Here is a 12,202-nt window from a genome sequence, read left to right on the forward strand (position 1 = left end):
ACATCTCACTTGGGAGTAGAGGAGCCCTGGTCATTTAAATCTAGAAGGGTTCTTGCATGCAATTATAACTTCAGTTTAGAGATGAGACTGCAAGCCTAGAAAGGTTGCACATGACTTGTCCAAGGTCAGAGCTGAGCCAGAGAGGTGTTGGAAATGGGCTCTCCGGCTGGGACGTATCTCCTTGGAATCGGCGGTGGTAACGTTAGACAAGAACACACCGATAGTGTGCATGTAGTGACCCAGGGATGGACATCTGACTCAGGGAAGGGACATATTAGTGTTGCCCACCTCAGACACACAAGTGGTGGCAGGGAAAACGCTTTGGAATCTCGCAGCTTATGTGTGTATACAGAAGAGTTATCAGGACTGAAAATCAAGTCCAGAGGAAACTCCAGCTGGGCTAGGGCAGGGCAATGAAAAATTATCAGGGGAAGGAAATGGCTTTCAGCGACCAGTGCTATCATGGACACAGCTAGGGTCCAGGATGAAACTAGGAGCCAGAATAATAGGACAGAAAGACAGGACACCAGAGACACGCTCACAGATTAGACCGATGCACACTGGACCAGGAATTCTTACATGCCTTTTACCCAGGGGTCTGTCTCCACACTGAACTGGGACTAAGTCCATGGGCAAGAAAATTAAGTGGAGACACCTCGAAATATTTAGAGGCCTATGAAGGAGGGTACCCTCAGAATCCAGGGCTCAATTTGGGGAGCCTAAAACACAAGGTTTCCTAGTCACTGACAAAGAGAGGTCTTCTCCCTCAGTAACCAAGAGCCCCAAACACAGCCCAGAACGGGGGAGGCAAGTTTCCATACATCTGGTCGTGACCCAAGAGACCAGATGAGGAAAACTGAAGCCTGGGCTCTTCTCACAGTCTGGGGAAATCAGGCACTGGCTGTCCATCCCCACATCCTACCTCCTCCCCAGAGGGTGGCTTCTGAGCCACCCTAAAAAGAGCTAAGTTCTCTGGGCTCTGGGGGAGCTTTAAGATGCTGGGGGTGGGTGACAGGGAAAGGGAAATTGCTCTAAGCTCTAAAGCACTGCTCTCCAATAGCATTTTCCATGATGATGCAAATGTTCTAAATCTGTGCCGTCCAATGCAGTAGCCGCTAGCTCCATGTGCCTACTGAGCACTTAGAAGGTCATGGCACTGAGGAGCAGAGGTTTTTTTTTTTTTGGCCAAGCCATGAAGCTTGCGGGGTCTGAGTTCCCCGACCAGGGATTGAACCCCAGCCACAGCAGTGAAAGCGCCAAGTCCCAACAACTGGACCGCCAGGGAACAGAATTTTTAACTTTTTAACTTAATTTTTAACAGAATTAATTTTCCTTAATTTTAACTAATTTACATTCTAATAGGCATTTGGCTAGTGGCTACTGTAATTGACAATGCAGCTCTAGGGCCTTGGGGATGAAGGATTCAGCTAGACAGTGATGGAGGGAAAGCAGGGATATTTTAGGTCCTCATCAGGCCCTGTGGGATGGGGCTGGGGTGGATGTCCTCAAGCAACCACAGAACACTTCTCTTGTCTCTTTATTCCTCATGCATATCTGTCCCCTCTTTTTCTAAGTTGCTCTGAGCACACTGATATCCCCACTCCTTGATGGGCTCCGGTGAGTTGTTGGAGGTCTCTCGGTGAAGGCGCCTGGGAGACAGAGCTTCTCACTTGTCCCTGCCTGCTCTGAACTGTCTCTGGCGGGCGTCAAAGACCACATGCCCGAGCCGGGTGCCTGACGGGTGGTAGGGCTTCCAGCTGGTTTTGGGAGGCGTAGACATCTGGCGATGATTCTGGCAGGCTGGAGAAACTGTATCCTTGGGGTGGTACACCCAGCCTTGGCTGCCTGCTTGCTGGGAGGGTGATTGCAGCACAATCAGCACAGGTACCTCTGAGAAGGTTAGCAGGTCATTGTAGGCCACCTGAGCCTTGGGAGAGCGGCAGTTCTGACTGGGTGGGATAGAAGTCCATGGTATGTGCTGCCCTGCATCCTTGTGGAGGCCAGGATTTGGGATAAGGCATGAGTTGTTATGGAGGCCTGATCTCTGGGATAAGCCAGAGTATTGAGTAAGGCCTGGACCCTTATGGGGGCCAGGAAGCTTGTGGAGGCCTGGATCTTGAGCAAGGCCTGTGTTCTTGGGGAGGCCTGGGTCTTGGATAAGGCCTGGACTCTTGTGGGTGCCTGGGTTTGTGGTAAGGCCTGGGTTTCTGGAAACTCTGCAGACTTTGGAAAGGCCTGGGGTCCTTGGGAGGACAGAGCCTTGGTTGAGGTCTAGACTCTCATGAAGTTCAGGGGGTTGGGCCTGGCTTGGGGTTTGGGAAGTAGTGGATAACTGGGGAGGGATGGGGCCCTGGGAAGAGAGGACAAACTGAGAAGACTTGGAGGTTGGGGGCAAGATGGGGGGTTGCATTAAGGTGGAGGGCTTCTGGTGGTTGCTGTGTTGATGAAGGACCCAGGATCTGGGAGAAACAAGAGGTAGATAAAGAGTGCATGGTGGAGGCATGGTGCATGGTGAGCTCTGGGCACTGTTTGGAGAATGGAAGTAAGGTTGGGAAGGTGCAGCATCCTTGGAGTACAGGAATGTGGGGTAGACTGGAGTCTGGGGGTCCGTGTTTCTCTTCTCAGACCTGCAAGGATGGAAGCTGCAGTAAGGGAAGGTCTTGGACTGTACAAATTTGTCTTTGGCATCATTTGAGGTCTTCCCTTCCATATTCCCCAACTCCAGGTAACCCAGTATGGATCCTGTGGAGGGCTTGGCACTGTCCCCACTACATTGCTTCAGTGTTTGCTCTGCTGTACCAGAGCTCAGCAGACCGTGCCTCTCTTGGGGCCTGGAGAGGGTACCCAAGTCCTTTCTGGAATATCCAGAGTTCTGAGGGGGACACACATGGAATAAGTTCTGCTTTACCCTGCGGGCATCATAGACCACACGGCCGGAGGAGAGGCCTTGGCTGAAGGCAGACAAGGTAGAGGAAATAGAACCTAGGATGGGGGTAGGGGTGGTGGAAGGGACTGCAGTGGTCATCAGGGCCATGACCAGCGCTGGGACAGAGGTTGTGGCAGAGATCGGGACAGGGGCTGGTGTAGGGGCGAGGGCAGGAGTAGTAGCAGGGGCAGCAGTTGGGGGAGGGACCAGAGTGTTGGCATGGGTATAGGTCAGATGAGCATGGGTCAGGCTGCAGACAGAAGTGTGGCCCAGGGATTGGGCTGAGGCAGGTGAGGGGGCCTGGGCTTGGGCCTGGGCTGGAGTATGGGCTGAAGTATGCTCAGGGCCATGGACCTGAGCAGGGCTGTGCTCAGGGGTGAGGGCTGGGGAGGGGGTCTGGGCCTGGGGGGTGGTGTGCTCAGGGGGGTGGAATGTGGAGCAAGTCTGGACCTGAGGTGGGGCGTGCTCAGAGGGGTGGGTGGAGGAGAAGGTCTGGGCTTTGGCAGAGTGTTCCCAGTGGGGTGCACTAGGGAGAAGGCCTGGGCCCGGGCGGAAGCGTGCTCATGAGCGAGGCCTCGGGAGCAGGTCTCGGCCTGGGGCGAGTGCGCAGGGGGTTGGGCTGAGGAGAAGGTCTGGGCCTTCGCAGGAGCATGCGCAGGGGGCTGAACTGGGGGGCGGGTCTGGGCCCGGGCTGGGGCCTTGGTTGGGTCATACTTTGGGGTCTTAATCTTGCTCTCTTGGGGCAGGCGGAGTGGAAACACGTCCACCTTGCTCATCCTGCTTGGATGATGTCTCTTACCTGGAGTAAAAGTTGGCTTGGGACTTTAAGGCTGTGACAGCAGGGGCCTCCCCAGCTCCCACTACCCACTCCTTCCACAGTCTCCGTGGAACCTGCATGGAAGCCCCAGCCCGTCCACACTGAGGCGGCATCCGGCAGTACTTAGAAGCCTTCTCATCTTTTTTGTCTCGTATCCAGGAGTCAGGGTGGTTTGGCTGCCCGAGCAGGAAGCTTGGGCGATGGCGGAGGCGGGAAGAAACTCTTGAGCGCGGTTTCTTGGGATCCACGCAGCAGCGCCTGCGCATGCGATGGCTGTCTACACAGCTGGCTTGCTTGTCTGCGGGGAAAGGCGAGATGGGTCAGGGCCTGGGTTCATGAGGGGCTGAGAATCAAGGCAGGGATGGAAGAAAGGGGACAGGCCCACATCCCCTGAGCCCACGCTGGCGCCCACTCACCTTTGGGGAAAATTCGATTGAAGAGTGCCCGCAAGAATCTCTTCAGATGCCTCCAGAGCTGAGGGAAGAAGGGGAGGGGGGAGGCCAGGAGCAGGGTTAGCCCTGAAATCCAACCCTTGTCCGGCCACACCCCAGCAGCCCCCTCACCTCAGCCCCTTCAAGACCCCAGGGCTCCCCCAACCCCGCTGCCCAGATCCTGCCCTGACCATAGTCACCACGTTGATCCCCACGATGAGGAAGATCAGGCTGAGCAGCAGCAGAGGAATTAAGTCTTCTTGGTCCTGGCATTTCCTGGGTTCGGGGCTAGGGGCCGGCTCGGCTGTGTACCAGGTTCCCTCACCCATGGCCGGGGGTCCCAGGACTGCCTGGGCCCCCTGCCCTCCACTTTTAACTGGGAGTCAGACTGGGTCATAATGGGGCAGGTGGTGAGGTCACAGTGAGGGAGGGGCATTCCCTGGTTACCAGGGTGAGGTAAGCTGAGCCTGGACAGTCAAACAAGGCCTGTAGGCCGGCACACCTCCCCTCGAGCGGTCAATCATTCGCTCACCGCCCGCTGACTCACTTGTTCAAATGACACATTCCATCTCTTGGCCCCTCCTGAGACTAGGAAAGCTGAGTGGCATGAAGATGGGTGGGGGTGGAGGGTGCTCGGTAGCCTGGACTTCCGAAAGGGACTGGGAGGGGCGGAGGAGCAGCGCTGAGCTGAGAGCCGGGGCCCGCTTGTACGAGGCCTCGGCCAGCACCGTGAGGGAGGCGGAGGCGGCCAGAGGGCGCCGCACGGGCAGCATCTCGGCCCATTCGGCCGCCCGGCGCCGCACCTCGTGGGGATCCCGGGAGTAGTTCAAGTGTCCCGTGGACGGGTGCGGGCTGCGGTTGGGTTGGCTGTGAGCACAGCAGGGGAGGCTCCGTCCGTGGGCCGGTGGGGAGTTGCGCTGCCAGGCTTCGGGCCGGCAGCCCCGAGGCACCAGAGCGGATGGAGGCCCAGAGCCCTCCAGACCACACCGCCGCTGATCCCAGGAGTCATACGGGAGCTGGCCCCTTGAGGGGTAAGTGCTGTGCCCCCCAGGGACCCACGAGGGGCTGGAGGCAGCCGTCGGGGAGGTGGTGGAGACGAGGTCCACTGGTCAGCCCCCACGTTGCCCCAGATGCGGGATGGTGAGCAGGGGGCCCCGAAGGACTGCAGGCTTAGCTCGGACTTGGCCTCCACACGCTTGGCCATGCGGCACAGCTCGGGCGACAGGTAGAGACAGGGTGGTGGCAGGCTGGCCAGGATCCCACCCTGGCGGCCCCAGAGGCCCACGTTGGCGGGCAGGCCCATCTGCTGGTAGAGCCCTCCCCAGCACCCCCACGGGTACTTGGGTTGTGGGAAGGAAAGAGCATCCTCCTGCTCCAGGTAGGAGTCAGGTCCTCCCGATCAAAGGAGGGCATCGGCCGCAGCTGTGACATCCCGTGGCTGCGATGCGGCCTACGGAAGCCTGAGCGGCTGTAGGGGGATTGTCTGCAGTTCTTCGGCCTCCGCTGGTGGCTGCAGGGGCGGCGGCTGCAGCTGCGGCTACGGTTGCGGAGATGATGGTAGGAGGACAGGGAGTAGCAAGCGGGCCGGGCCATCTTCACTTCCACAGGGTCCAGGGTGCAGTGGATGTGGACATCTTGGGCCTTGGCAGGAGGATGTTTGGGGGAACTTTCACAAGCCTGCGAGATTTCATCTGGCGGAGGCGAGAGTCCGTGAGGGCAGGGCAACTGTCAGAAGAGTTCAGGGTTGGGAATCTGGGGGCCTGGGTTTCTAGGGCCCTGGGAGTAGCAGGGGGTGTGGTGCCCCCTACCTGTCTTCCGTACTTACTTTTCTGATTAATCCAATAGATGGTCTTGTCTAAGGCATTCTGGAGCCCATGCCATACCTGGGGTGGGGTGGGGTGGGGTGGGGGAAAATGAAGGCCAGGCTCTCCACCCTCACCCCCCGTCCCAGCCAAGACCGTTCCTGCAGACGGAGGTGCAGGCTGCAGCTGGTTCCCACCCTCAGCCCTCTTCACCTCTACTGGTGGTCCCCAACCATCGCTGACCATAGTTGCCATGCTGATCCCAATGCTGACAAGAACGACAAGGCCCAGCAGCAGGAGTAGGAAGTCCTCCGCATTCTGGGTACTTTCTTGGTATTGATGGCAGCACCCCAGGTTGTCATACCAGAGCCGGTTTTCCATGGTGGGGGGGTCCTAGGGCCACCTGGGCCGCGGGCCGCCCCCCACCACCACGGGCCCCGATCCACAGTGCACTCATGCCAGGACCTGCGGACACCCACCAACAGGTGAGGGAGCATGGTCATAATGGGGCACGTTGCAGGGAGTCACAATGCCGAGGTGGCCAATCTTTCATCCACTCAGCTGGCCCTTTATGTGGCCATCTCTGCCCTCGGCTCCCACTACATGGAGCCTAGTCCCCAGAGTTCAGTCGGTCCTTCTGTCTCCATGGGACCTTGCTTAACTTGATGTGCAAGCATGGTTGCTACAGATGAGAGACAGTCTTCATAGGGACTGAATCATGCATAAAGGATTTCCTCCATTTCATTGTTCGAGACATTATGGCAGCTTATGTAGCCTGTTGTGATTCCCCACCCACGCCTGCTTGGGGCCAGCAGCGAGGGTGACTAGATGGATGAGTGACAGTAAGAGTCCCCTCTGGGGTCGCCCCACTGCACCATCCCCTCCTTGTCCTGCTGATTTCCCCGTCATAACCCCTCTAGTACCCACCGTACCCACCCCTTCCTGGCCGGGGGTTGCAGCCTTAGGTGTTGGTGGTCACTGGCCCCTTTAGTTCAGAGCAAGGGTTTGCTGCCTTTGCCAGAGACCACCCCAAACCATGGTTTCTCTCCTTCCTAACCAACTGCCCTCCCACTGAGCCAACCCTCCGAGTTGAAAAACGGTTAGCTGCTGTCTTAAGAAAACCACATGAAATTCACAAAGCACAAAATAGATGTAGTTGTTGATATGACAAACGGAATCTACTGTTATCAACCGGTTTCATTGCTGGGGTCTGTGAAAGTGGTACCTGGGGAACCTCAAGTCATTTTCTTTGCACAATGAACATCTCAACAGATATAGAGGAACAGGGAGTTCCCGGGATGTCCGGTGATTAGGACTACACGCTTTCATTGTTGAGGGCCCCAGTTCAATCCCTGGTCAGGGAACTAAGATCCTGCAAACCACACTGCATGGCCAAAAAGAAAAAAAAGAGAGAAAGAAATAGAAAGAGCCAGTGGGCATTTTCCATCAAGACTCCAAACACACAGCAGGTGCTCAATATAGACCCACTTAATGGAATCAGCTTAAAATGATCGATAACGTTAGTCAAATGAAAATGAACAGAGAAGCAGGGTGATTCATAAAAGGCCCATCTGCTCACATTCCAGGAACCCATCTGGTATGGAAGGTGAGGTCTAGTCCCTTCGACCTAGCTCCTTGTTCCCAAGTTGTGTGCGTGTGTGTCTAGAAGTAGGTAGGGCCTGGGTTTCCCTGCTGTCCAATGGATGCAATATCCTGATGAGTTTACATGGGAAACTGAGGAAGGCGGGAGGAGACTCTGATGGGCCAGTAGCAATGGGAATCTACCTGTGGGAGCAGGGGGACGGAGCGTCTGAGGCCATGAAGTTGATCCTTGGTGTCCGCGTGACCATGAATAAGTCACTTGGCGTCTCTGAGCCTCAGTCTCCTCATTTGTGACATGGAAGTGCTAATCAGAGGAGTGAGGGCACACAGGGCTGTGTGGAGGCAGCCCTTGAGAGTGTCCTCAATATTTTATCCTCCGCTCCAAGCCTTCTCGAGTATACAGGAGCTTTGGGTTCTGACTGGGGAACTGTGAGGGCCTGGGTACCCTCACTCTCAGCCATCCCTCCCCAAAGAAACCAGGGCTTCAGAGGGACCACACCTCACCTGTAGTTACAGCCTAAACCTGGACTCTGGTAGGAGCTGGACCTCTGAGAGACTGAGGCCATGGGGATGAGGGTCTCCACTCAAGGGCAGTACTGCCTGGGGATCTGGAGTGGGATTTGGGGGGCTTCCCTGGGCACTAAAGAACAGAGTAGAGGCAGATGGGAGGCTTGGAACCAAGAAGGGCCTGGGAAAGGGCTGAGGACAGGGCCTGGTGAGGCCAAGAGGTTGATGAGGGTCCTCAGGGCTCTCTAGGCCCTGTTGCCAGGGAGATCATTTCCTTAGCAACCAGGCTTCTGGGTGCTGTGTGGGCCCTGGCACCCCCCACACCACCACAAACCACCTCCTCTCTTCTTTTTATTCTTCTCCCAGTCACCTCTCTGCCAGGGAACGGTATACCTAGGCCTTTCCCATCCCCTCAGCCATGCTGGATCCAGAGACCGGGGGGTAACAGTGGGACAGGGCCTCCACCTCCCTGGTCAGCTCCCGCAGCCGCCGCCTCACGTCTCTGGCATTATAGGCTACGCGCCCTGAGGAGTGGCGCCGGGGGATGTCTGCGACGTGGGCCGGGCCCAGGATGGGTGGCTGGGCTGGCGAACACTGCTCCTGTTCTGCCTGGGGCACCCCCCACCCGTTCTTGTGGCTCAGGGCCTGAGGGCTGTGGGGCGGGGGTTCACAGGGTACGCGTAGGCCTGTAGGCCCAGCTCTGACTGCCTTTCTTTTGAGCGGCCTTCCCTCTACAGTTTGCTGGAAGCGGATGGTCTGGGTAGGTGGCTCCACGGCATCCTGGGCCCAGGGAGTCCAGAATCCCTGGGTGGACTGAAAGCCTTCCCAGTCCTTGGGGCAATTCCAGTTGTGGGGGCAGATTGTTGTGTGCCGACGTGGGGGCTTCTCGTCATCGCTGTCAGTTGTCAGGGGCCCAGGCTACGGGGCGGTGGGCGCGGCATGCTGAAGAGTCTCGACGGCGACGGCGGCGAGTGGGTGGGGGGGACACGGTCATTTTCACAGGGTCCATGGTGCACCGAAGGCAGACTGCAGGGGCGCTCTGCTTCGGGGGCTGGGTCTGCTTTCCAGGTGAGCATAACTTAGAAGCTTCTGTGGATCGGGGACAGGTGAGAGGCTGGTGGGGAGCCTGGCTCCTCCAGGGATGGAGAGGCAGGTTGCAGGAAGAGAAGCTTGCATAGTTATGGTGTCTGAGCAGGGAGAGCGGGAGGGGAAGGGGCCCACTTAAGGTCAGGGCTAGAACACCTGGTTTCTGTCTTTCCTATTCCCCAACCTCCCCATCCTCCACTTACCTTTCTCACAAATAACATGAAACACTTGGTGTAAGAAGCCACGGAGTCTGCGCCAGAGCTAGGTGGGGGAGGACACAGTGACTCCAGGCAGGCCCCCGCCACCCGGCCTGCCCCCCAGCCATCCTGCCAGCACCCTCCCACCCGGCCCCACCCTGACCAGTGTCACCATATTGATGCCAATGTTAACGCAGATGATGAGGTCCAGCAGCAACAGGATGGAGTTGCCCAGGTCCTGGCAGTTGTTGGTGCTGGGGCTGTGACACAAGGCCCACCCGGGCCGGGGCCACTCAGCCGTGGCCATGGGGGTCCCTAGGGCCCCAACCTACTGTGCCCACAGTACCACTGGCCGCCTTCCTGTCCCAGAGGCTCCTGGGGATAAGTGGGTCACAATGATGTGGGGCTCTCCCTCAAAATGTGCCAAGAGGGAGAGTCCTGGGCCTGTGTTTGACCCTCCAGCCTGGGCCAGGGCTTAGCAGAGGCCAAACCCTTCACCTTGCATGTCTCTCCTGTAGCCAGCCACCTGCACCAGCCCATAGGCCCTCTGGCCTGTTTGGTGTCTGTCCCCATCAGCCCCTGCCTGGTCCTCTACGCCAGGCTCTGACCTCTGCACAGACACTGGTCCTGATCTTAACTCCCCGAACAACCCCATTACCAATGACAACCTCACCCCAGCACCCACTCCCCCTTTCTCTCTGACCTCAGAGCTGTTCACTGGCAAGGGCTGTGGGCTCGGACCCCCTCCTCCTCTCTCACTGGCAGAGTCACTTTTCCAAGGTTTGTTTCTTTAGAGCCCCACCCCTACCTCCCAACATAACAGCAGGAAAATCCAACAGTTAAACTTTTATATTTACAATATTCTCTTCATCTTTTGCCAGGTTTAAAAATGTGTACAGTGCCGCGAAGGGTTGGGGTGGGGACATGGGATTGTCAAGGAATTGTTCTGGGGACAGGGGCTGGGCACTGGAGTCTGTGGCTGAATCATGGGGTCCCCCAGCCCCCCCTCCCATGCCCCAGTTTGGGGGCATCTGTCTACAGGGTTCAGGGGCCAGGTCCCTAGCATTTAGAAGGCAGGGCTGTTTGGAAAGGAGCTAGACCAGGCAGGGGAAGGGGTGGGAAAAGAACTAAGTTTCCATGGGTGGAGGTGGGGGCAGAAGGGACAGGCAGGAGGCAAAGTTCTGGGGAACCAAGACCAGGGATTTGGGGGTCAGTGGAAGACAGCACTCCACCCCCTATTCAAATTTGGCACTAATGAACCCACAAAATGCCAGCAGACGAGGATTGGCTCCTTCTCGGCTGGTGTCCCTTGAAACCCTTCCCGACATTGTTCCTTTCCCCAGAGGCCCAAACCGTTTCTCTTTGGGCAGTCACCTTACACACATCCTTTCAAATCAAATTCTTCCTGCTGGTGTCTGCCCAAGCGCCGTCCCCCACTGCCCCCTCCATCTGTTCCTCAGTACAGCTGACCCCGTTCTCTCCCCCAAACTGTCCGGGGAAGCCTTTCTCCCCTGCTCTCCTCCCCTCCCCCCTCCACTGCTCCTTTCCTTCAGCCCTGGGGGCCCAGGGGAGAGGGGGCAGGTCAAAGGAGGGGGTGGGCAGCTGAGGGGAGAAGCTGGCTTGAGACCAGGAAGGGATGGCTTCAGAGGGGGACGGCGAAGGGGAGAGGGAAAACAGGGGCAGAGAGGGAGGGATGAGACATGGCGAGAAGAGGGACGCAGGCGGGACTCCTTTAGCTGCCACCTCCCCCTCTCCTGTATCCTACCTGCCCTGGCCCAGGGCTGAGGAATCCTTGGCACGTTTTGGGGGGTCTTCGCCCCTCAAACCCACCTCACCAGTTTGGCACGGATGAGAGATGGTCTGAGGACTGAGGGAAGAAGGGTTGCCCTCAGACCGCGGTGAGAGTTTTGGTCAAACATGCACGGCCTCTGTGGGTGGCAGGTGCCACGCAGCCCCCCACCCCCCAAACTCTAGGGGAAAGAAGGGCAGAACTTAGGGTCTGTTCATCTCCTCAGGGTTTGTCCCTCCCCCTCAGCTTCTGTCAGTTTGAAGTCCTTTCACACCTGCTGTGTGAGAAGTTAAGTGCTGGGCCTGAGGTCCTAAGATGCAGGGAAGTGCTGGAGAGAAAGGGGCCGTCTGCATGGGAAAACGTACATCCACATGCAAGAACATGTTTCCACTCAGAAATGCATCCTGGACCCAGGGGAAGACAAGTTCCCAGGCAGCACAGGGATGCAAGATCTCCTCCCTTCCCCGTGGCAAGGAATGTGTGTCTGTCATCTGTAGAAGGCGAGGCCTGCCCGGGGGAGACCGTGCTTCACCTCACTTGTGCCACGGGGGATACACATGCTTCGCTGGGGCGGGATGGCTGGGGGCAGGGCAGGGGGGCTGTGATTTCCTCGCTACTTCCCAGGCATCACCCTGCGTCGTCCGGTGGCCAAGGGTCGCTGTTTGTGAACACACCACTTCCAGGGTCTCCAGGGGGTGGGAGGAGGGAGGAGGTGGGGGCACAAATCCCCACAGAAATTCTTTGAGGGAGCCAACATGTGTCCAGGGTGGCAAAAAAAAAACACCTCACCCTGCACATGGTTTCTCACCCCCTCATGAGAAAGCACACCTCCACGTGGGAAAATACTTCCGCGTCTCCACACACCGAAGACGGGTGTCCAGACGATGGAGGGGAGTTGTTCAAAGGCCCAGGTCCGGAGAAGAGAACGGGCCACTCCGCGCGGGAGAAGCGCACACATCCCGGCGAGGAAACCCAAGTCCACCTAAAGCACCTCGACGTGCGACAGCTCCACACGACAAAAGCCTGTCGCCAAGTCCTCCTCCCT

The 12,202-nt window shown here is 57.7% G+C and overlaps 2 protein-coding genes and 1 pseudogene across 3 annotated transcripts; all 3 read right to left on the minus strand.

The window, feature by feature from the left end:
- Positions 1-1,666: 1,666 nt before the first annotated feature.
- On the minus strand, positions 1,667-3,702 carry LOC309838350 (uncharacterized protein; the record flags this gene model as incomplete). The annotated part of the gene is made up of 2 exons (XM_082679426.1): positions 1,667-3,176; positions 3,377-3,702. 2 exons carry the CDS (start codon positions 3,700-3,702, stop codon positions 1,667-1,669), a joined length of 1,836 nt encoding a protein of 611 aa, XP_082535552.1.
- A 1,023-nt stretch (positions 3,703-4,725) lies between these two features.
- Positions 4,726-6,357, minus strand: LOC309838351 (uncharacterized protein SPEM2-like; the record flags this gene model as incomplete). Its single annotated transcript, XM_082679427.1, is given in 5 exon segments — positions 4,726-5,240; positions 5,243-5,563; positions 5,566-5,865; positions 6,000-6,057; positions 6,220-6,357. Coding segments are annotated over 5 exon segments (1,332 nt in total).
- A 2,094-nt stretch (positions 6,358-8,451) lies between these two features.
- LOC309838258 (spermatid maturation protein 1-like) lies at positions 8,452-9,675 on the minus strand (annotated as a pseudogene). The gene is made up of 3 exons: positions 9,532-9,675; positions 9,375-9,432; positions 8,452-9,174 (listed from the first exon to the last, which is right to left on the minus strand). The product of its transcript is annotated as a spermatid maturation protein 1-like (transcript).
- Between the last annotated feature and the right edge of the window lie 2,527 nt (positions 9,676-12,202).

This window comes from Grampus griseus, assembly GCF_964374135.1.
Source record: "Grampus griseus genome assembly, chromosome: 20".
Taxonomy (NCBI): domain Eukaryota; kingdom Metazoa; phylum Chordata; class Mammalia; order Artiodactyla; family Delphinidae; genus Grampus; species Grampus griseus.